Source organism: Mytilinidion resinicola (assembly GCF_010093595.1).
Source record: "Mytilinidion resinicola strain CBS 304.34 unplaced genomic scaffold BDZ99scaffold_8, whole genome shotgun sequence".
Classification (NCBI taxonomy): domain Eukaryota; kingdom Fungi; phylum Ascomycota; class Dothideomycetes; order Mytilinidiales; family Mytilinidiaceae; genus Mytilinidion; species Mytilinidion resinicola.
The window spans coordinates 1,853,502-1,874,769 of NW_022985444.1; the positions used below are offsets into that span (position 1 = coordinate 1,853,502).

General features: G+C 50.9%; 9 protein-coding genes across 9 annotated transcripts; 5 read left to right on the top strand and 4 right to left on the bottom strand.

The window, feature by feature from the left end:
• Positions 1–463: 463 nt before the first annotated feature.
• BDZ99DRAFT_462492 (uncharacterized protein) lies at positions 464–924 on the bottom strand. The gene has a single exon (XM_033719854.1). The coding sequence runs from the start codon at positions 880–882 to the stop codon at positions 562–564; it is 321 nt and encodes a 106-aa protein (XP_033578212.1). The 5' UTR covers positions 883–924; the 3' UTR covers positions 464–561.
• Positions 925–1,723: 799 nt separating this feature from the next.
• On the top strand, positions 1,724–1,879 carry BDZ99DRAFT_349823 (uncharacterized protein; the record flags this gene model as incomplete). Its single annotated transcript, XM_033714492.1, has 1 exon — positions 1,724–1,879. A coding segment is annotated over one exon (156 nt), but the record flags the coding sequence as incomplete, so codon positions are not given.
• BDZ99DRAFT_562344 (uncharacterized protein) lies at positions 1,724–2,560 on the top strand. Its single transcript, XM_033727341.1, has one exon. The coding sequence runs from the start codon at positions 1,941–1,943 to the stop codon at positions 2,460–2,462; it is 522 nt and encodes a 173-aa protein (XP_033578214.1). The 5' UTR covers positions 1,724–1,940; the 3' UTR covers positions 2,463–2,560.
• A 541-nt stretch (positions 2,561–3,101) lies between these two features.
• Positions 3,102–5,234, top strand: BDZ99DRAFT_298409 (uncharacterized protein). The gene is made up of 5 exons (XM_033714169.1): positions 3,102–3,427; positions 3,549–3,850; positions 3,903–4,389; positions 4,452–4,948; positions 5,029–5,234. Exons 1-5 carry the CDS (start codon positions 3,197–3,199, stop codon positions 5,030–5,032), a joined length of 1,521 nt encoding a protein of 506 aa, XP_033578215.1. The 5' UTR covers positions 3,102–3,196; the 3' UTR covers positions 5,033–5,234.
• Positions 5,235–8,829: 3,595 nt separating this feature from the next.
• Positions 8,830–10,281, top strand: BDZ99DRAFT_562354 (uncharacterized protein). The gene is made up of 2 exons (XM_033727342.1): positions 8,830–9,351; positions 9,416–10,281. The coding sequence occupies exons 1-2, from the start codon at positions 8,916–8,918 to the stop codon at positions 10,018–10,020; spliced, it is 1,041 nt and encodes a 346-aa protein (XP_033578216.1). The 5' UTR covers positions 8,830–8,915; the 3' UTR covers positions 10,021–10,281.
• Positions 10,282–10,720: 439 nt separating this feature from the next.
• On the bottom strand, positions 10,721–12,398 carry BDZ99DRAFT_570486 (uncharacterized protein; the record flags this gene model as incomplete). The annotated part of the gene is made up of 3 exons (XM_033727998.1): positions 10,721–11,535; positions 11,638–12,092; positions 12,144–12,398. The coding sequence occupies 3 exons, from the start codon at positions 12,396–12,398 to the stop codon at positions 11,112–11,114; spliced, it is 1,134 nt and encodes a 377-aa protein (XP_033578217.1). The 3' UTR covers positions 10,721–11,111.
• A 1,299-nt stretch (positions 12,399–13,697) lies between these two features.
• Positions 13,698–14,814, top strand: BDZ99DRAFT_442128 (uncharacterized protein; the record flags this gene model as incomplete). Its single annotated transcript, XM_033717798.1, has 2 exons — positions 13,698–14,038; positions 14,090–14,814. The coding sequence occupies exons 1-2, from the start codon at positions 13,936–13,938 to the stop codon at positions 14,812–14,814; spliced, it is 828 nt and encodes a 275-aa protein (XP_033578218.1). The 5' UTR covers positions 13,698–13,935.
• Positions 14,815–15,631: 817 nt separating this feature from the next.
• BDZ99DRAFT_476062 (NAD(P)-binding protein) lies at positions 15,632–16,619 on the bottom strand (the record flags this gene model as incomplete). Its single annotated transcript, XM_033722032.1, has 3 exons — positions 15,632–16,029; positions 16,081–16,262; positions 16,324–16,619. The coding sequence occupies 3 exons, from the start codon at positions 16,617–16,619 to the stop codon at positions 15,632–15,634; spliced, it is 876 nt and encodes a 291-aa protein (XP_033578219.1).
• Positions 16,620–19,882: 3,263 nt separating this feature from the next.
• On the bottom strand, positions 19,883–20,492 carry BDZ99DRAFT_385841 (histone-fold-containing protein; the record flags this gene model as incomplete). The annotated part of the gene is made up of 3 exons (XM_033715451.1): positions 19,883–20,098; positions 20,188–20,312; positions 20,387–20,492. The coding sequence occupies 3 exons, from the start codon at positions 20,490–20,492 to the stop codon at positions 19,883–19,885; spliced, it is 447 nt and encodes a 148-aa protein (XP_033578220.1).
• Positions 20,493–21,268: the final 776 nt, after the last annotated feature.

The following is a 21,268-nucleotide window of genomic DNA, read 5'->3' on the forward strand; positions in this document are numbered from 1 at the left end:
CGGGCTGCTCAGAAGCTCTCCAAAATACTACGAAAGTTCGTAGCCTAATGGAACTATTCCCCTCTTTGATCCAAAGCTTCAGAATTGGTGATGTAGAGATGATGTAGAGACGGAGCGAATGATGGCTCGATGATGTTGGAAGCGCTGCAGCCTCGTCGCGCACCATCCGACGTCGACTTTCTCACGTGTGCGCGCACTTCCGCCAAGGCACGCACGAACAAAATGTAAGCACACCCAAACTTAGAAGTAACTGTTGACTGGACAAATGGTGCTTGTAAAGATGTTGGTGATCCCAGGCTGAAGCAGCGTGGTGTTTTAGGCTGAAACGGCTTCGTGGCGAAGCTCATGCACGCCAAGAACAAGGCGTTCCCGAGTGGAATGGGAGCCGTCCTTGCCGGCATCTGGTTGTAATAGCAATGCTTGTTGGGATGATCATATATTGTATGCTAATCCGTAGATGATTGGAAGTACGCGGTGTCTATTTGAATGGTGGAAAGATAAAAAAACGCTAGGAGGGAGTTCTGAATACGGGTTTAGATTCTCATATATCCGTCCCACAGACTAATTCGCTTGCCCTCGTGCAGTTGAGGTTGTGGATCCTCGAGCAAGAGTAAGATTCGGATCAATTACTTGAGCAAGAGCAAGACTCTCTATTTGTTCGATATTCGCCCTGAGAGCCTCGATTGAGCTAGAATGTGGTGGCGAATGGTGCAAGCTCGAAGTAGGCCGCACTAGGTCTGAATTCGGCAACTCGTCCAAAAGTAGGACCAGTATGATCGAACAACCCCGGCAAGATATATGCCGGGATGAATGAAGCTGGCGCAATAAGGAGGTGTCCAATAGAAACAACAGGGCGGAACATATGCACGCCAAGCGCTTCATGGCCTAGAGCGCTGTCAGGTGTCCCTAGTCCATCTATTGTCCGATAAGCATACCTACCCCACCCCCGCAGCTCCCCTCTCGTCCGTCCCATCCCATCCCCGAACCTCCCACATCCACGCCGATCTACTCTTCGCCAGAATCACAATGTCCATTGACCGCTTCATTCCTTGCGCTCTTTTGTGTGTCCTCGGTCCATTTGGCCCGCATCGGCCATACAAGCGGACCGTCACTAGGCGCCGGCGCTACGACTAAGACATATCGTGCCGCTTTCCTATTGGTCGTGTTGGCGTTGCTGCGTTGTTCTTGACCGGAAACCTGCCTTTTGACGACTTTACGAACAGTTTCATGCAAGCCTGCTGCTTTTACGATTTTGAGTTTGATTTTGTACTGCCGCCGCGAGTTGCGAGTTGCTACCGTTTTCGAGTATTATCGTTTATACTGTTTGGCTCAATATCGCGATCGTTTTTGTCGGAACTGGATACCCATCCCTTTCTACGCATTTTATCAATCAGAAGGACATTGAGGATGACCTACTCCGCCTGGCATGCTCTCCATTTTCCAGACCCGCTGCATGTCCTCGACGTAACCCTCGACATCCTCCGCGCATCGTCTGAATCGACTGAACGTCCCACTCGCGCCCTCCTTTACGATGTCACGAAAGCCTTGAGCCCGCATAGAAACGTAGATCTCCGCCTCGGTTGGGGTCCAGTGGCAGCACTCTCAATGGAAAAGCTCGGACACAGGCCAAGGGGAGATATGTAACTCTGTTATATTGCTGGGCAACTCGTCGCAGCTGAGACTCATCACCTCCCGACTTTCCGAGTTCGAGACCTTGGGTACACCAATTGAAGAGCTTTTACAGACAGCACTTGACGCCGCGCAGATATGCAAGACGCTCGACATACAGTACCTTTGGGTAGACGCGCTCTGTATTGTGCAAGATAGCTCCAGTGACTGGTTCTACAAGTCTTGCCGCGCGTGCGACGTCTACTCCAACACGGGACAAGTATCTCGCTGGGCTCTGGCGCGGCAGTCTAGCGAAAGAGTTGCTTTGGGTTATGCCAGCCTACTGCCTCCCCGAAGCGATACCACCTACACCCCGTCCAAGGGAACGTAACATACATACGTGGAGTTGGGCGTCAATCAACGGTACCGTACAGTTCGGAGCCGAATCCGAAGCCGAATCTTTGAACCAGCTTTCCAGATCCTTCAATGTCATTTTGATGCCGCAACCGACGACCCAACGGGACAGATTACAGGAGGGGTTCTTGGTCATAGAAAGTCCGATTTCTCATGGTGATGAAACCCACCTTCCACCACAGTCGGGGGATTGCTTTGCGAGATTGACGAATGAAGGCTCAGCTAACGGTTTTGGATTAATCATTGACAGTTCAGACGATGTAATGCGAGGCGAGCACAGCTGTGTGCACGTTGCGCACATAACAACGGGGCCGGATCAAAGGTGCGATTGCTTGTTCCTAGAACTGAGGAGGTCTGCCTCTGTCGAGGGAACATTCAACAACGGATTATGGAGAAATTCTAGGACTGCGGAAATGAAGATTGTGCAAAGAACGAAGTAGAGACTATGTGAAATTGAGAACCAAGAGCGTATATGTAGATACATCCGGATGAAATCTTGACGTACTTACCAGGGTTTTCATACGCCCCACTTTGAAGGCCACGGCCATGAGAGAAGACTTCCTGTGCTAAAACAACCTGAGTCCCTCTCTAACTCGACCTAGACCTATTGCTGGCGACGAATTGGATGGAAGATGGATGAAGATTGAAGGTTTTCACGCCTCGTCGGATGAATGTGCCTCCGACTCGGCTAAAACTCGGGGCGCAGCAGTTTGTGGCGCTGTGGCTCAGCACTTCAGCGGGGTGATCGCGTCGCTATCCCGACCTTCACTCAACATCGGACGACACGGCTGCCTGACGTGATTCAGCACCCTACCAACATATCATACACATAATGTACCTTGCATGAGACTGGGTGTTACCTTTTCGACTCCAACCTCGCTTTTTACACAACATCGGCAAGCAGCAGGCGACTCTGAGATGCGGACTCCCAGCACGGCTATCATTCAGCCTCGCGCCGCTTTCTGGCGTCCAACCTCTGCCTAATGACTTGTGGCGCTGATTTCTACTGATCAATAACTTGCTGCCTCGCGCCTTCGCTTCCCCGGGCTTTTGTCCCACAGCCGCACCTTTTCTGCGCGTCATTCTGCCATCTGTTACTTCGTTTTTACCCTACTTGTATTCTTACAACCAACTCCATTATATCGTCCATATCATCTTTGTGCTTGAAGCCACCATGAGCTGCCTTACGGGATGTGGGAGCTACAAGCATGCAAAAATGCCCGAGGCCGACGAGAAGGGCACGGTGGGATGCATCCTCTTTCTCCGGTTCTGCGAGGTCATCGTTGTTGGGATACTAGCATTCGCTGCCAAGGATAACTACCAGCTGGTAAAGGACCATGATCAACTTTCAAGGCCTCCATACAATAAGAACGTCATACTGTCGCAAGAGCTGCTGTATGCGGGGGTACGTAATAGCCTATTTCTTCATCAACATCACCAACATTAATCATTAGCCCATCTTTCGTCTCGGATCTTTTTAGAAGTTGATGTCACATATTTCAGGACTCTTACTAACGCCTGAAAAGAGTATGGCAGCTTTTGGGTGGACCTTTGTTGGTTTCGGCCTCATACTCACATGGAAAGGCTGGGCAATCTTCTGGTATGGGCTTGTCGACCTTACGCTTTCCCTGGTTATGGCCGTCGGCGCTGCCATGCAAGCGAGTTACCTCCCGGCTACCCTGACTACATGCAAAAAGGCGGACACTTGGCAGGTTCACGGTGACTATCCCAGCTTTTTCGCCCTGGCCGCAAGCTATAGGTCTCGGGAAGACGCCAATGATAGGTGCCACTCCTTCGTATTAGTTTGGATCTTAGGAGTAGTAGTGATGTACGTGTCCCCAACGACTGTTGACATCATTGCTTACTCACATTAAGAATAGCGTCTTCCAAATGCTCATCGCCTACATCGGCATCTTTAGCGATATCCGCGAATACAGTATCCTCAACCCCTATCGGCCCTTCGCGTGGTTCGTGGTTATTGTCTTTGGAGGGCCATACTGGCTTGCCTGCGCTACCGTTCGTCGATCTCGATTTCTATACAGACTTCTGAAAAAGGTGGCACGTCAGCTTCGCGGGTGTAAGCCAATCGAATTTGAGAAGCCGCCGAAATACGTTCCGAATTACAGTGGCATCAAAATATCAAACCCTAAGCTTGAGAACATTTTCAACATCGAGCATCTGCTCCTGCCAATCGCCAGTAACCTCCACTACGACGACCTAATCAATCTAAGTCTCACTTCAAAGAGCGTCCGGGAAGCAGTCTTCCCAGCCGGCGACTATGAGCATCGAGTTCGGAAGCTCAAGGCGTACTCCTGTAACAATAACACGAAGAGTCGTTGCGAATACTGCAATAAGCAAGTTTGCGCCGTAAGTTACTCCAAACCACGTGCACGCTCTTCATCACCTAGCTCCTAATCAGAACCCAACAGGAATGCACCCAATGCGCAAGAATGCCCGGCCTTGCCGGCCTTCGCCATCTCCAGCTCTGTAGACCCTCTTGCACAAAATGCTACTTCAAATCAATCCGTCCTGGGCTACGACGCACTGCCATAGACAAACGCCAATGCCGATGTTGGGTCTCTGACGCGTCGATGCAAGACCACTGGATCTGCGCCGAATGCTATGCCAAATCCAAGTTTGGTTTTGAGCTGCAAGCAGCGAGGGAAAGGCGCTACAAAAAGCAACTGAGAGAATATGCGCAAGGGATCGGACTACCAGACGGACAGAAGCTGGAGTGCCGCACATGTAAGACTGAGATGCAAGGCGGATCTGTGAGATGGTGGGTATGCAGCAGGTGCTTTGGTGAATGCACAAGTCACATGCATCCGGCGCATGCACGAGTGATGGCGCCAGGGGATCTTGAGAAGGGGGAAGAAGGAGATGCGGAGGCCCCGAAGACCTCATGGTTGAAGTTCTTCCAGTGGAAGTGAGTATTATCTTTGCTTTCTTGGTCGTGATGGATCCATACTTGTCTTCCTAGTCTACTCTACTAACGCTTCTCCCAAGCTGAAGCAATTGATGATCTCCGGAAGGTCACTTCAGTCCGTCTCCTTTCGATTGGTGTATTGGATCTTCCCCCATGTGACGTGGAATACTCGCCCACTAGGGCGGCTTCAACCCGCCGATACTCGACCTTCAACCAATGACCATGGCAACATGACACACACCAGCCGCTCGAATATCACTCGGGATCCCGCTTCCTGATCTTGAAATACGCTCATACCCGATATCTATCGTCACGATGCCGCCCTCGGCGACATAGAACCCCGCTTTGCCGACACCCAGAAACCATCTCGTGGCCTACCCTCCGCATCTTCCTACTCTTGGCTACACGCGCCCCTCTTGGATACCCTCAATTTTTTCACATCAAATATCTAAACTCCATCCTCTCCTGGTTGGTCATCTAATCGGATATGTTCCGCACATCTACGTGTATTTCCGCTGTCTTTCATCATGTGTTTCGCCAGGATATTGTGTTTCTCGTTCCGTACCCGACTTTCTCCTGCATAGATTCCTATCTTGCCTCACCGCTAGATCCCGTAGACCAATCAATGCTCTTCAACTCTCCGCATCTTTGTCTTCACATGCATTGCTACTAACCCGTGCCTCGTTTGCCTCCGGTTTTCGCCATACACACGTCGCGCCCTCGCATCGTCGGCTTTCGGAGATGCTGAGATTGGTGCTGGTGGGCGGGTATATAGGAAGGGCCTCCCAGGCGGTTTGACAGTTTTTCTAGCAGAGGGAAATGGGTGTTCGGGGTTGTCAACGCAAATCAAGGCTTCCATACATGGACTGCAGAGAGGGTTGGTGTGGATGGGGGTTTCGAAATCATGAGGACCTATGGATATATGGTGGGATGTGTTGGTGTTGAACACCTCGAAACAATGTGGGAGCATGTTTCAGTTTGGAGAGGCGGAGATCGAATTAAAGACCACGATACATATCGTCATGGTGGAGGCAGGCTGTGGTTTGCGGGCTCGAAAGTTGACCGCATGATCCTTTATGGGAGTGATTGCGCCCTGTATTTCGAGAATCAATCGTCACACAGTCACCGACTTGGGAATGTGTGAGTGTGCGGTCTTGGTCTTCAACATATTGGAATGTATGTACGACCAGTGCGTGATCTGGAGGTTGGAAATCAAATTTTAGATGAGCTCGACACTGATGGGCAGGGGCTGTAAGCTGGGACTCAACATACACCGTACACATTTTCTGTCATGTCTGGGTGAGCTTAAACTTGAAAACACAGGCAGTTGCAGCCGCTATGTTCGGGAGCCCGAGGATAAAAGTAGCAGCTTGGTTGTTCATGGAGGGGGTATTGCGAGCTGGAACGAAGACGCCAAAAACTCACCGCGGAATGTGTGGGTGGTTTTGGAGTTTCACATACTACCTACGATACATCCACATGTTCTGAAAGCGGGGAATAAAAAGTACACGCACAAATTCCCCAGGATGGAGGATGGTTGTGGGCGAAATTCAACAGGCTACCATGTGGGGATATCTTAGTCTTCAATATACAGTACTGCAACATAACTTTGAGGACTCTCCTACCACTGCTTGGGGTACTCTTATGGGCTTTCACAACTCCGAACACGATGTCAATGACGATGCAATGGGGACTGGGCAGCCTTTTGACTAGCCCGCTACATGCTAGCTAGCTACTTCTTCCGGTAGTGTCGAGCGATCAAGAGTGGAACCCGCACAGTGGTATCCCCGGGTGCCCAAGCTTATGACCTAGTACTGTACTACTTAACGTTGAAGTAGCTGTGCTATGGAGCCATGTAGGCGCCTTGGGGATTAGGTTCAGCAATTTTCAATGCATGATGGAAGGGTGGCTGCGTGCTACAGACAGGCTGTCGCCCAACATGTGTGGTAGGTCCTGGTCTCAAAATACTTCAACGGAGGGGATCCTGGATCATGTTCTGGAGCGCCGCAAATTAACTTATCACTACACTCTTGGTCATGGAGGGTGACTTTGCGTGGAACTTTTGAAATCTAACCGTCATCAGCTGCCATGTGCGGATAGTGCTGGTTTTACAGAAAATCCGTCGTCCAGTCCAAAATTTTCTGGTGCACCGGATTTTCAAGTAACACTATTTCGTTCAAGATGAAGAGCAGTTGTGGGCTAGATCGTGAAAGCTGGAATTAGCAGACGAGTATGACTATGTGGCTGGTCCCTGTGTTCAACAATGGATGCTACCTGGCGCGAAGGCCCGCATTGCGGGGGACCGAAAAGTCAATCAAAACACGCCCCATGAAAGGCGGCTGTGAACCGGAGTGCTGAAGCTCCTCGTGGTTTTCCGGCATGTGGGGTTGGTTTGGACACGACATTATTAAGTTCTTATGCTTTGGAGGCCTGGGAATCAAACAACAATTCTGCAAATAATTCGATGAACGCAGATCGTAGATTGAGTCTATAATACAACTTAAGTGCTTCTTTTCATGTGGATGGTCTTCGTAGTAAAAAATCATTATGGCTCTAATACCTATGTCTGGGTGCGTCAGGAGTGAAATAGCTTAGCATCACTCACAAACAACAGAAGAAGCTCATGGGCCTCCTAGCATGGAAGCAGCTATGGACGGGGATTTGAAAACGGGGATACGCCCATATTATGAGTAGCTCGTGTGAACTTGAACATACTCATGTGGAGCACAGAGCTATGTTCCGGGGCGGTGTTAGCCACAATTTCCAAGTTTGACCTACATGGAGGCCCGCTCTGACCTGGGCTCTAAATACAGTACGCGGTGGGTAGACGGTGCGTCTAGAAAATTCTCGTAGTCTTTCAAACCGAGAAGGATCAAGGGCAGTGGTCTAGTGGCTTTTTAAAGTACTAGAGGGTGGAATCGGATATTGGCCCCGCTCTCAGCGTTGCGGTCGAAAATTGCTGACGAACACGACCCATGTTCGTACATTTGTCGGCACTGTTTCTTTAATTCACTTGTGGAGTAAGCACGATGTTTGTGTCTAACTTCGAGGCCTACGAGCTAGTGTACTGCACGTGTGATAGCAGCGTCTATGGTCCCTCATGACTTCAAGCTTAATTCAAAGACAATGCAAGATATACGAGGCCGTAACTTGGAATGTACAAGGATTATGGATAGAAGCGCTCTCATCTTGATTCCAAAGCTTGTGATGTTGTAATTTGTATGCGCAACGGCCATGAGTGAGTCCCTGACATGATCCAAATCACTTCTAGATAACGGGAATGCCTAAAGACGGGGAAATTAAACAGGAAAAAGCAGCAAACAAACGTAAAGGCCGGTACCATATACTTACACTACTTATCATTATATATCACCAGCTCTACAAATGTTAGTGATGCGAGCTAATATCAAACCACCCACCCAGAAGTAAAGAGAGGCTTCAGTCTCCGGCACAAGGCCCGATAACTAATTCTCTCCACGTTGCCGGATTGCAATGTGTCTACCACCAGCACGAGAAATATCGGACGCAGCTCGAGTTTCCAAGCCTGTGCGAAAGCCCCGGTGGGAGCACTGGTCTCTAACTCCACTTAGTCGAGGTCCTACGCCAGCCATCAGTGCAATTTACATTACTTGAAACTTGACATCGCGCCTACGTTTTTGAAATTCAATGGGGTACCCTAAGCAGTGGTAAACGCATGTGCACAGACTTATGGCATCGCTGTAGGCGGGACATGTTCGGAACCATGTCTCGCTCGTGACTTCGGGTAGGGCACGTGATGTATTGCCAAGTCTGAATGGCAGACCTGCGTCATAAATCTTGTATTACTTCCTCGCGGGTTGTTTCTCTGAGCTTCTTTTTCACCTCACTTACTCTTCATCCTCTGCAAGTAAGTCTCACCACCAACTTCGTCCATCCATAAATCTAAACCCGCTTCCATCACCCAAAGTCTAACACCTCACTCCCAGACATGGGGAAGAAAGGCTTCCACCTCGCCGAAGCGCGCAAAGGCTTCGACGAGCTCCTCCGCATGAAGCCAAACATACCCTTCGAACTCTGCGACGCCTGCCAGAGCGCCGACAGCGACGAACCCCCGCATCCGCCATGGTTATGCCTCCACCAAGAACCACGGGACCTCCATAAGTCCGCCCATAGCTACAGGGAACTGGCGAAGCAGCAGAAGTGTTCCGAGTGTTCGCAGCGTCGCCATGTCCACAACCCACATTTGAGCTGCGATTGCCCCTACAAGACCGAGCAAAAGCGCCAGCAGTTAAGGGCGGCGAGGGAGGTGAGAGTGGCGAAGGCGCTCGCGAAGACGAATGCGAAAGACAAGAACGCAGCTAGAGCGGAGAAGAAGAGAGCAAAGAAAGCTGCTGGGGTGAAGAGAGAGAGACTTGAGCCATCACGTAAGTCACAAACCAAATAGCGCCCACACTTATCGTAATCATATCCTAACTCGCGCATCTCCAGGCGAAACGGAAAAGGGCCACCCACCCTTCACCCTCAAGCCCGCTCTAAGGGGCTTCCAAGCTGTCCTCCGGGCATACCCAGACCTAGTCTTCGAGCCGTGCGCTCTCAGCCAGCAGATTGGCCACTCCGACGTCGCCCATCCCCCATCGCTATGCCCGTTCCAAACACCAGAGCAACTCGAGATGTCGAAGCAGTGCTGGATAGGATTGTGGGAGACGCAGCCGTGTGGTATATGCAGGGGAAATTACCGCGTTCACAAGGCACATGAAATGGTTGATTGCCCATTCATAAGCCCACAGCGACGCGATAACCTTATGAGACGCCAGATGACGGGGGGAACTGTGACGCGGGAGGAGAAGAAAGCCCGCCGCCAGGACAGGGCAGCGCAGCGACAGATGAAGAGAGGTGGTGAACTGCCTGGTAAATCTGCGAAACAACAGCGACCTTCATCCACGCAGCAACTTCTGCCGGCATTCCCCACCGACCAGGCGTTCAAGCAAGGCCAGACCAATAGAAGCGTACAGCAACTCGCCCTTCCGGAGCTGACCTTGCCATTTGGCGTTCTCAACATCAGCGAGCCGATGGACGATGAGATGGAGTTGTAGATGATTGCGAGGGCATGGCAAACCATCGGATACGGATAACAACTGACACCCCTGGAGCTGACTTTGCCGCTCGGCGTTCTCAACATCAGCGGGCTAGCGGGCATGGCAATAGATTTGTACGCGACGGCAACTGCGGTGTGGAGATGGGAATGATGCTGCTGTTGCATACTAAGATATTGAATGCCATTGCGGTTACGGTACTGCTCTCCGCCCGCGGCTTTGGGGCGGGTGGAAGAGCTAGGTCGTAGTTTTGAATTAAAGGAATTGGATCCCATGCATTGCCTACGGCGTTAGCCTCTCCAAGCTATTGTGATATGTATTTGTCTTTTGAAAGTGAGAACATGCCTCTTCGTAAATCTGTGTACTCCTTCCACAGCTGATAGATGTGCTTTGATGCAGGAATTGTGGGGTTTGAACGAGTAGGGCAATTGTTGCATTTAGCAGATGTTGAATGGACCAGGCGACATGCGCTAGGACTTGATACCGTGCCTGGCTATATATATCCGTACATTTTCCTGCCACTGTCTATGGGGCTTCAACCTACTATTAGAAACCGGGGGCAGCGGATACACTCCCAATTTGCGTACACCCTGTTGATGTTGTTAGCGGTAGCATCGCGAGTTTACCTCTGCGTGAGGAACCTCATGGTATTTTCAGCGTTCTAGAAAAGAGAGAAATTCGGCATTTTAGACAAGTAGTAGACGAGTATACGGATTTCCATGACGAGGCATTTACATGTATACTTGGTATAAACAAGAAAAACGGGAGTCTTTGGAATCTTCCTATAAACAAAAGAATGATCAATACCCGCCCATGAACTTGAGATCCATATCAGGATCAGGCTTTTTGAACTCAAACATCGTTCCCGCGAACTGTGGAAAAAAGAATGTAGACGACGTTACAAGCGCGGTGATTCTCCCAGGTTACTCCTCAGCCACAGTCACCTCCTCAGCCTCAGTCACCTTGCATAGCCCCCATCCCGAAACCGGTTGCAGTGTGTCGATTCCGCTCCGCTCTTCACCCTGAAGCAACCTTTCGCTGCTGGACATGCGGGCACCGAATGATCCAGCGACGATGCGGATGCTGTAAGGCTACCCGTGGTCCTCGTCGGACATCTTCACCGTCACCCCGGCATAGCCATAAGGAATCTGACGCACCGGACACGGGTAGTATTTTACCACATTGTCCTTCACGGGGGGGTCCTCATTCACGCGGTCATCGTATAAGTCCTCCTCGTATAAGTAGTCCTCGTCTTCATCGTCCTCGCTCACGCCATCTTCGTTCAGGGCGTCCTCGTTTACGGCGGCCCTGGAGAAGAGGAAGAGGTGTGTGAGGGGGATGAGGTACACGATAAGGCCGGCGAGGAAGGAAGTGAGGATGCGGACGATGCGGGCGATGCGAATGATGCGGACGATGCGGACGATGCGGACGATGCGGAGGAAGGCGTTCTCGTTTACGTTGCCGTCTTTCAAGTCGTCGTCATTTTTGAGAACGCAGCCCCACCCGCCCCACGACCTAGGGCGCAACGTTTTGCAGCCGTCCGCCCCCTAGAAGCAGAAGGCAGTGATCCATCCTGAGAGATAAGGGGAGTTCGGTCGATTGTTTAGATGCGCAAACTTTTTCCAGAAATCAACGGTACGCGCATCACCTGGACGATCGAAGCACCGAACGAAGTTGGTTAGAATCGGCTTTAAGAGTCGATAGAACTGCGCCGGCTCTGCTCCTCCAAATCCCTGTAGATAGTCGAGCCTGTTTAGCATGTCTTCCCAGTCTCGGCGCTTTCCGAGCAATGTCTCAGCCGGAATGTCAAGGCCCCACGGCTCTCTCGTCGGGAAGTTCAAACATTTCGGTCCTATCCCAACCACGAGGGTCGACGCGACCACCCTGTCCGAGTCTGTCGTAGTAGTGAAGTTAGGCATGATCCAATTACGAAAATCTGAATCTTTGAAGACGTTTTGCGGTGTCATCTGAAGTGCCAAGTCGCTGAAGTCAACTGTGTGGAAAGCGCGGATTATCTTTCTTGGGAGATTCTTTTTATACTCGTATTCGACGATTGGGAAAGCTCGAGGTCTCTTATTTTTGTTGATGAAGAAGCCGACCTGGATGAGGATGGCAAATCAAACGTCCTCAGGGCGAATGCAGAGATGATGATGACCGCAGTAGGCGGTCATGCTAGCAAATATGAACCCATTTTCGCTTGGGTGGATTGCTGACTGGCTTGGGATGTCGCTGAAGGAGGACTCGAATACATTTTGGATGGCTGCTCTCCCTTGTCCGAAAGAGTTTGGAAGGAGATCAATATTCGAGGATGCGATCCGTGATCGAAGGCGGTTGTGGATCTCTAGCGTACGAGAACAAAGACGAACGGTCGTAGGCATGGTGTATGTGGAGTTGTATCCTCTGTGCCGCGTTAGAGGGGTATTCTGAATAGTGTGATGGATAGGAGATGTGTAATAAGGTTCTTGAATATCTATGAACTTTCTACTTACCCGGGTAGAAATTCGGGGTGATAATTTCAAGGCTTGATACTGAATTGCGGAAACTGAAAGGCGTGCTAGAGGCTGACTCAAGTATTGGCTATGAGCTAAGTGTAAAGACGTCAAAAATTGGGATGAGATATTGTAGCGAATGGCTGTATGTCGATGGGGATGAAGAGTTGAGGGGTGTAGCTCTTCATCGGCAGGAGGAGAGATAAACACAAGGTGCTGCTGCACAGGAAGGGGCCTGACATCGTGGCCGCCCAATATTGGCTGGAAACTGCAACGCCCCATGTGTAGTTCTTTCATGAGAGAATGTCGAAATTCGCGACGGGGAGCCCCTTTCTACCAAAAGAGGAGGCATGGTTCGTTGAACAAAAAGTGGCAGTCTGTTCTGACTTCGTCCGAGGTAGCTCGAAGAGCTATTCTACTGGCCTCGTCAAAACTGACGTTTTTCGGTTTTTGATAACGCACTAGAGTACCTCAGGCGGTGCTAGGCAAATGTGCACAAGCCTAGAGAGAGTGTTTATCTAAAGCAAATGAGGTTTTAGCAAGAGTCACAGATTCGTGGACAGCCACTTTTTGATCAACGAATCCTGGGGAATACCATAAGAAAAACTCAGGAACACCGCAACATACCTATACCTACTGTTCAAATCCCAATTCCCTCAGAAGCTCCTCCTTGGCTTGTGCTATCATTTTAGCAAATAAACCCCTTTTACGAATAGCCGATTCTAAAACTCCCCATCATGGCCAAATTTCTTATGACATTCGCAGTCTTATACTTGGCGTCGCAGAAGGATGGCCGATTTAATTTTTCACGGTCTCATTGGGCATAGTGCACGTCACGGTCGGCCTGTACAACTAAGTCGAAGCTACCTTGATTCCTCTTCAGCTTGTTCTTGAATGCGTTTTACCTAAAGTTGCCAGCCCGAAAATATTCCTATCACCACCAACTCTTGAGTACAAAAAGCTAGTTGAATGTTCGCTGTATTCATTCCAGCAGTGAGCAAGTCAGCGCCCGGGCGCTTCCGCCATCTAACTCGCTCGATTTCATGTTGCGTGTTGTGAGCAAAAGGTATGGTGTTGTTAAAATAAAGATCATTATTAGCGTCGGCCAAGCCGGGGGGATATCAGCCCGACCAGGTGGATATATAGCCCGACTCCATCCTCGCATCCCTCCGAAACTGCATTTTCGACCTCCAACTTTCGTCCAGCACGAGAAATTATGCTGCTTGACGAGGAAATGCATGTCCATGGCGACAAAGAGCTAAGGAGGGCGGTAGAGTATAAAGAGGAGGATTGATTCTGCTAGGGAAGGAGCATTTTCATACATCCACAACTCTCCTCTCTCCCAGAAAAGATACATCTTTCAAACTTTTGCCAAAACACCCATTTTATTCGAGAACTACGTTCATCTGCGTGTCCAAGATTCACAATGACCACAACCAAGCCCACCCTAGCCTTCTTCGGCGCGACAGGCGGCTGCGCAGCAGCAGCTCTATCCGCAGCCCTACGAGACAACTACACAGCAACAGCCCGTAAACACCTCCACCCCTAAGCCCACCACACACCTAACATACCCCCCTCAGTGGCGCGCACCCCCGACAAACTCCGCACACTACTCACCACCACCCACTCCATCCCCTCCTCAACCCTCGCCACCCTCACAATCCACACCGGCAACGTCCGCAACGTGTCCGACGTCAAAAAAGCCCTCATCTCCCCAACTTCCCCCACCCACCTCGTCGACACCATCATCTCCGGCATAGGAGGCGGCAACGCGCACTTCCAGGCCTCGCTGTGGAAGCCCGTCGGCATCGACGACCCGCACATCTGCGAGACGGGCGTCGCGACGATGCTCGCTGCCCTCGCCAGCCTCGCCGACGAAGGGATCAGCACGACCGCTAGCGGTGCGAAGCCGCTGCTGGTGGCGATTAGCACGCCCGGAGGCTGTGAGTCGGGGCAGAGGGACTTGCTGGTTTTGCTTTGGCCGGTGTTTTACTGGTTGCTGGCGGAGCCGTATATGGATAAGAAGGCGATGGAGAGGCTGATTTTTAGCGCTGCGGAGGAGGGGAGTGGGATTAGTGATTTTGTGGTTATACGGCCGAGTCTTTTGATGGACGGGCCGGCTAGGGGGCTAGAGATGGTTAGAGCTGGGTGGGTGTGGGGAATTCCGGGCGTTGAAGGGAGGGAGGAGGAGCAAGGTCCCACGCTCGGCTGTACTGTGGGAAGGGCGGATGTTGGGGAGTGGATTTTTCAGGAGGTGGTTAGGAAAGGGGGGTGGGCTGGGAAGTGTGTCACTTTGAATTGGTGAGGCTTTTGACAGATATCCAATTTTGAAGTTGATAAGATGGAGTGTGCTCGTTGTAGCTGATTGTCATCCTTCAACAGTCGTGCCTCCGAGAGAAATTCCAAAAAATAATCCTGACGAGAGCGGGATTCGAACCGAGACCTAGCCAAGCAATACAAAAAAGAAAAACAAGACCTAGGATTAGCATGTTGGGAGATACGGGGCCGACGCCACTGGGGCAAGGTTCCTGCTGGTTAGTACGAGGAAGGTTCATTTTACTCGAAATATATGGATAGATTGATGTGAGGGGCGGGATTTTGTGTTTGTTTTGGTAAGGACACGTGTGTGAGGAGACGCCCCGGCGTGGTGATTTAAGAGGCGCACAATTAATGTACTATTCGCCCAAAGAGAATTTCAACTTTGCGAAAGCATTCGTGGAGGCATGCTCGAGCTCTAAGTCGATGGCCCAGCGGCCCGTAACCTCTTACCAAGCCAGGGCATAAGAGTCAAGTCTGTGCACGCCCGTTTACCACTGCTTGAGGTGTCCCCGTAGATTTCCAAAACCCTAGGCGCGATGCCAAGTTTCAAGTAACGTACAGTACATTAGACTGTCTCTTGACTGACTGGCTGCTTACTCTCTGGGCTGCTCCTCACAGTGGTGTCGAGTGAGTAATAAGTCTTAGAAAGATGCTAGACTCCATGTATACGGCCGAAGCAACCCCAGAAGGATGTAATACTCAACTTGCTTACTTACGAGACACTATGGTAGCCAGTGCATGGGTTTACGCTAGTCCCAATAAGTCTAACGCCGCGCTCCGCCACTGAGGCCCACTGCCATTTCTCAGGCCCTCAGCCCCGTTGATTTATCAGTACTCTTGGCCATCTCTTCCCACTCCCTACAAGTCTTCAACCCCTCTTCGCACTTCGCCCTGAAACCCGCCACTGCATCGCTCCCAAGAGGTACCCGCAATGGCAGCGTTTTCCCCTCAGCCATCCCGGTCCCTTTGGCCAATTCAATCATGCGCTGCACGCCTTTCTCCACATCCCCGGGCTGGTGCCCATTAACCCTCTCTTCAAACGCTGCTGACGCCGCGTTGAACTCCGCGTAAGCCGGGAGGCGTGGCGGCACGTGGTATAACTTGGTGAATGCCGCGGTGTGGAAGTAGCCTGGCTCGACGAGGAGAAGCTTGATGGCGGGCGCCACGACGGCGAGTTCTTTGGCGAGGCACTCTACGGCACCTGGAGAGCTGGTAAGTACGGCAGACTAGACGCGAGGAGAGGGCTAGGAACCTGCGATTGCGAATTTGGGCGAGGTATAGCTGATTGCGCCGGGGTTGCCTTGCCAGCCCGCGATGGAGCCGATATAGAGGAGCGTGCCAGAGCCCCTTTCCCGGAGGTAGGGAAGAAAGGCTTTGGTGACGTTGAGCGGGCCGTAGAAGTTTGTTTTGATCCCCGTTTCCAGCTCTTCCTGGCTATACATGGATACATCAGTCGTCGTCGTCATCTCAGCAAAGATCATAGGGGAATGCTCACGTGAGTTCCTCTAGCGCGCCACTGATGATAGCTCCGGCATTATTAACCACGATATCGACCCCGCCGAACACGCTCCATGCTTCCTTTGCTTTCTCAGCAATCTCCGCTAGCGGCTCCGTCACATCTAGATCCATGATAACGGCTCCCGTGTCCTTGAGATGAGCGAGCTTAGTCTCGGCATTTCGACCTGTCGCAATTACGTTATCCCCCGCGGCGCGTAGCTGGCGAACGAAGCCTTCGCCGAAGCCGCTAGAACAGCCCGTGATAAACCAAGTTTGAGGGGATTCCGTAGCCATTATTGACGAGCTAAGGTTGTTTGAATAACAGAAATACGCTCCACGTGAGATAAAGAGGCTGCGGGCTGCTAAAATTTGGTGATTTTTGAAGGCGCAAGAGAGGATATGAAATAGAGCAATTACAGAGAAAATAGATATGAGCAAGATATAAAATGTACGTCAACGGCAGTTCGAGCTTATATAGAGGACTATCAATTAGAAGCAGCGTGACGGAAACGAGCCACAAGCTTAGTAATATGATATAGCTCGGCTCTATAGATAAACGACTGATCCAATCACAGGCCGAGTCTGTCTTATGGGGAAAAGCGCAGGGATTACTGAAAGTAGGAGGAGTCGCAAGCTCATCCTCAACGAAAGTAGGGGTATTTGCAAGGTCATCCTCGACAAGCTATCCTTAACGAGCCAAGTTGCCCCAAAGTGTCGGCTGACAAGGGACAAGGTAAAGAAGGTCAGGACGGTTGTGGAGATGCAAAAAGTGGAGCGATGAGCTAGCGGTGTTGGCTTCCAAGATTCCTCGTTACTGCTGTGCCTTGCAGTTTTTCGGACATGCCGAACCAGGATGGATGGAGATCGTCGTAGACTATTCTAGATTGGGTGCCATTCAGCGATTGTAGAGCACCATCCATATACAGCATGAGCGCCGCAATGAGCTTGGAGATGCATATAAGAAGCTGCAGAATGGCGTTGACGTTGGGATAATCTGTTCACCAAGCGGCCATAGTCATGTGACACGACCCGGAAACTTACATCAGCCGCTCTCCGACTTCATCCACTATCGATGGTATAAAAGCTTGCCGTGACAAGTCCAGAGCCTTTTCCATTCAGGAAGATGCCTCAATGGAGGATGTTGAGCAAAGAATGCGTCATGGCGTGCAATGGTTCAAAACAAAGCTGAGCAGAGCAGCATGGTGGCACTTGGACCGAGAGGTTGAGCGCAGGACGTATGAAAGTAAAATGGAGACTAAACTCGGAGAAGAATCTGGGGCAACGGCTGCGCCGTCGGCGTTTGGTGTGGTCAGCGGAAGATTTGTAGTGATGCTCTGCAGCAGCGGCGATAACATCGTCCCGTTCATCCCAATGATGTCAAGTTTCCATACCTCGACAAGTCGAAACCTATCATCTGGCACCTTTGAAAGTCAGCGCCATCCAAAACCGTAGAAGATCACCAGATAATCATGATGTGACAAACGTAGCCCCCAAACTCCATGGACCGAAGAGCGAAACATGTTTGATAACCGCATGGTTAACCTACACACGGCCATCACGCTCCAATATCCGAATCATTGATCCCACCAACTCCGACTCCCACTCCATTGCTGGAGTTGACCTGATGATTTTGAAATCAAGAGCCGAGGACGACCTGGCTGCCCTCCATGTCTCCGCAGACAAGAGATTTTATACCTCGCCGGCAGACGAGAAATCTTGGATCACATGACCCGGCCCCTCCTGATAGGACGGTGACCTAAGCAGCATTTAGGAAGGCATGGCGGTTCACATGACGTTCCCGCGAAGGTCCGCGTGGGGATCAGCTGAGGCCGAGCCGAGTGAATATCCTCCGGGATATAAAACCTTTTACTCGGCTCGTAGGATGAATAAGCAGGCTTCAGGGTGGTTGAGTTGCAAAAACCCGTGAAGGAGAGATCAATGGCCGCTGGGCGTCTTCAAACTGCATCTGAAAATGGTGCATGTGTGCGTGGATCGAAACCGAGCAGACAAGCAAAACGATAGAGTGCAGTCCTTCGTTGTCCTGAAGTCTGATGGAGTCCGCGCACCTCCGGCTTCAATTGCTGATCATCGTGACCCAAAGATCGCGCTCTGGAGCATTCGACGAGATTGAGGCAGATCGTCTACGCCTGAAGGAGGCCATGTTTAATAACGCAACGTATCACTGTGTCTTCAATAAGCGTTGGTACTCTTCATCGTCAATCGATGCAGGCCTCGACCCCTCGCGGAAACCATGCTGTTTGCTGGTTCTTCTGTTGATACTGTTGGTTTGCAGGCCGTAGCATCTGAACATTGATAGAACGCGACATTATGTACATGGAAGCGCCCTGTTTGCTACTAGCATTGATTGCTGTAGGTGATTGTCATAATCCAACAGACACCACTCCAACCCACACTCCATTCGTCCCAGCTGTCGAGGATATGTAATCATCAAATGACTACCGTGCTTGTGTTTTGAATAGCCCAGCTCCACAACCCGGACATTGTGCTTGAAGTCGGCTTTTTTGAGTCCCAAACCCAACCGCACCATTCGTCGCTGGACTCCACATCCTGACACTGGCACACGGCCATGTCGCCCTTGAAGAGATTATAGAAGCCAGAGGAGAGCGAAGATATTATAGTCGAAGAACAGCTGAGTAATTGAGTCGTACGTGAGCAGTGACGAAAGGTATCAGGTGACTTTGTCAACGGCGATGTCCAGGGAACTTGGTGGGGGAATGAATGTTCTGGCGCCGGCGTTCAAAGAGATGAGGCGGGCTCGTTAGATTGAAAGGGGTCAAATGCTTGCCCGCAAGAGGAGAAGAACGAGCATGCTCGCAGGTCGCTGTGGCATTTGAGACCGTAGAGTGGTTTGATGCGATACGACACGGCCCTAGATCGACGTAGTAGCCCTGCATGAACGCGATCTCTCTGGGAGGTTGTGAGGTCGGACAATTGAGAATTCGGATCAAGAGGGCATTGAGGCGCTTGAGATACGCGGTAAGTGAATTTGAAAGTTGAAGAGGAAGCCTATCGCAACTAGATCATGTCTAGAAGGAAATGATGCACCAAAAGGTTTGATATTCCGAGTTGAAAAGCTGAAAAGCCGAAAAGAGTGGAAAGAAAGCAGAGAGGATGATGAATGGGATTTGAAATCTCTTCAAGTCAGATACTTACCTCCGTTAAAATAGAGGGAGGTAAAGGCACGGGTCTCATCAATCGAAGGTCTCACGAGTTTAGACACCCACCCTAAAGATCAGAACGCTTTGATTGTCGCATGCTCCCAAGCTTTAGCAGACGATGGCGCTATAGCATACAGATTGAAATAAAAATTTGGTATAGCATCCAGTTGACCACCCGATCCAGACACCAAATACCCCCTAACACCAATGCCCATTGAAACGCCAGATAAAATCGAGGCCTCCCTGGCGGTTGTAAAGACGCGATTCGAGTGTACAGACTCGCGCTTTGAGAGTCTTGTGGCCTATAGTCCATATATAATACAAGAAAATTCGAACCCGCAATCACCCAAGCTCGGAAGACCAGACCCACACCCTTCCTCATCCTAGCCCTCCCCAGGCTCCTCTTATCCTCCGCGCTAGCTGGATGTCTTTCTGCATGATCGTCACCCGCTTCGCGTGTATAGCGCAGAGATTTGTATCTTCGAAGAGGTGCACGAGGAAAGCTTCGGCGGCTTCTTGCAAGGCCATGATCGCTTGTGATTGCCATCGGAATTCCTGGTCTGGCGGCATTATGTCTAGCGCTATTTCTCGAACCTGGAATACCCATTAGCAAAGCACAACCACCACAAAGCGTCGAACAAAAAGCGATTGTGCTGACAAAGGAACGGGCAGGTTTAACTCACCAGTCTCGAGAATGGTAGTTTTAATAGTAGCAGATCTGTACTCTTCTGATATCGGCGGATTTCTTTGAGGGCTAATGTGCCAGGTTTGTAACGCCGTTTTTTGGGGTATGGTATTGGATCCCCGGCTGCAGGAAATCGTTAGCCTAATGTGCTCAACCTCAAATCCTACGCCATTGCAAAACGGCAGGCAGAGACGTACGCTGTACATCTCCTCTCCTTTTCCCTATGGTTGACGCTCCGCCTCTCGCTCCGCCTCTCGCTCCGCCTCTCGCACCACCTCTTGTTGCGCCCCCTCTTCTGGCCATCCCCAGCCCCCCACCGCGCGTCGGCCGTCCGGTTTGTAGTTTTGCTGGCATTAATGTTATGTAATTACTACGCGCAGCAGTGCTTCTCTACTCCTCGGTTGAATGCGCCTCGCGATGTATGGACTATTTGACAGGCAGTGGTGAGAATAGTCGCGAAAACGGTTTGGTGATTGCGGTGGCTGGGACGCGCTTCGCTATGCGCCGGATGCGGTACCGAGAGCGAGCGCTGGAATTAGGCTGCGCGCGATGGACAGGAGATTGATTTGGGCGTCGGGGAGTGTTTGCGGACGTGCGATCGATATTATGGATATGTTGAGTGTGCTGGTCGGCGGATGGTGGTGACAAAGACGCGGCGGGATGTTGATTCTTCGCGACGAGGGGGCTGGGAATGGACAGGGTCCTGGCGGTCCGCCTTAGTCATTATCCGCCAAGCCATGCCCAAATGTCAGGGACAACTTGAGTGTTGGTGAATGAACTCTCGATATTCTGGGGTAGAAAGATATATACTTGTTAGATTTTGTTCATGCAGGCCTCATATTCCCCACATATATAAGTGCAAATCATAGTGCTTGCTCCTTCTACCCGCAGTCCAGAAATAGCCTGTGCGCGAGCACGGTGGAAGCGTCTACGTAGCCGTTCGGGACTCTCTATTTGTTTCACTCCACCACTGCCTGCCTCTTCTTCCTGCGACCTTTGAAACGACAGGGTGTCCTCTCGCTCCTGCAATTATCCCACGTCTCATCCACTGATATTTCTATACTACGCCTTTGTCTTCC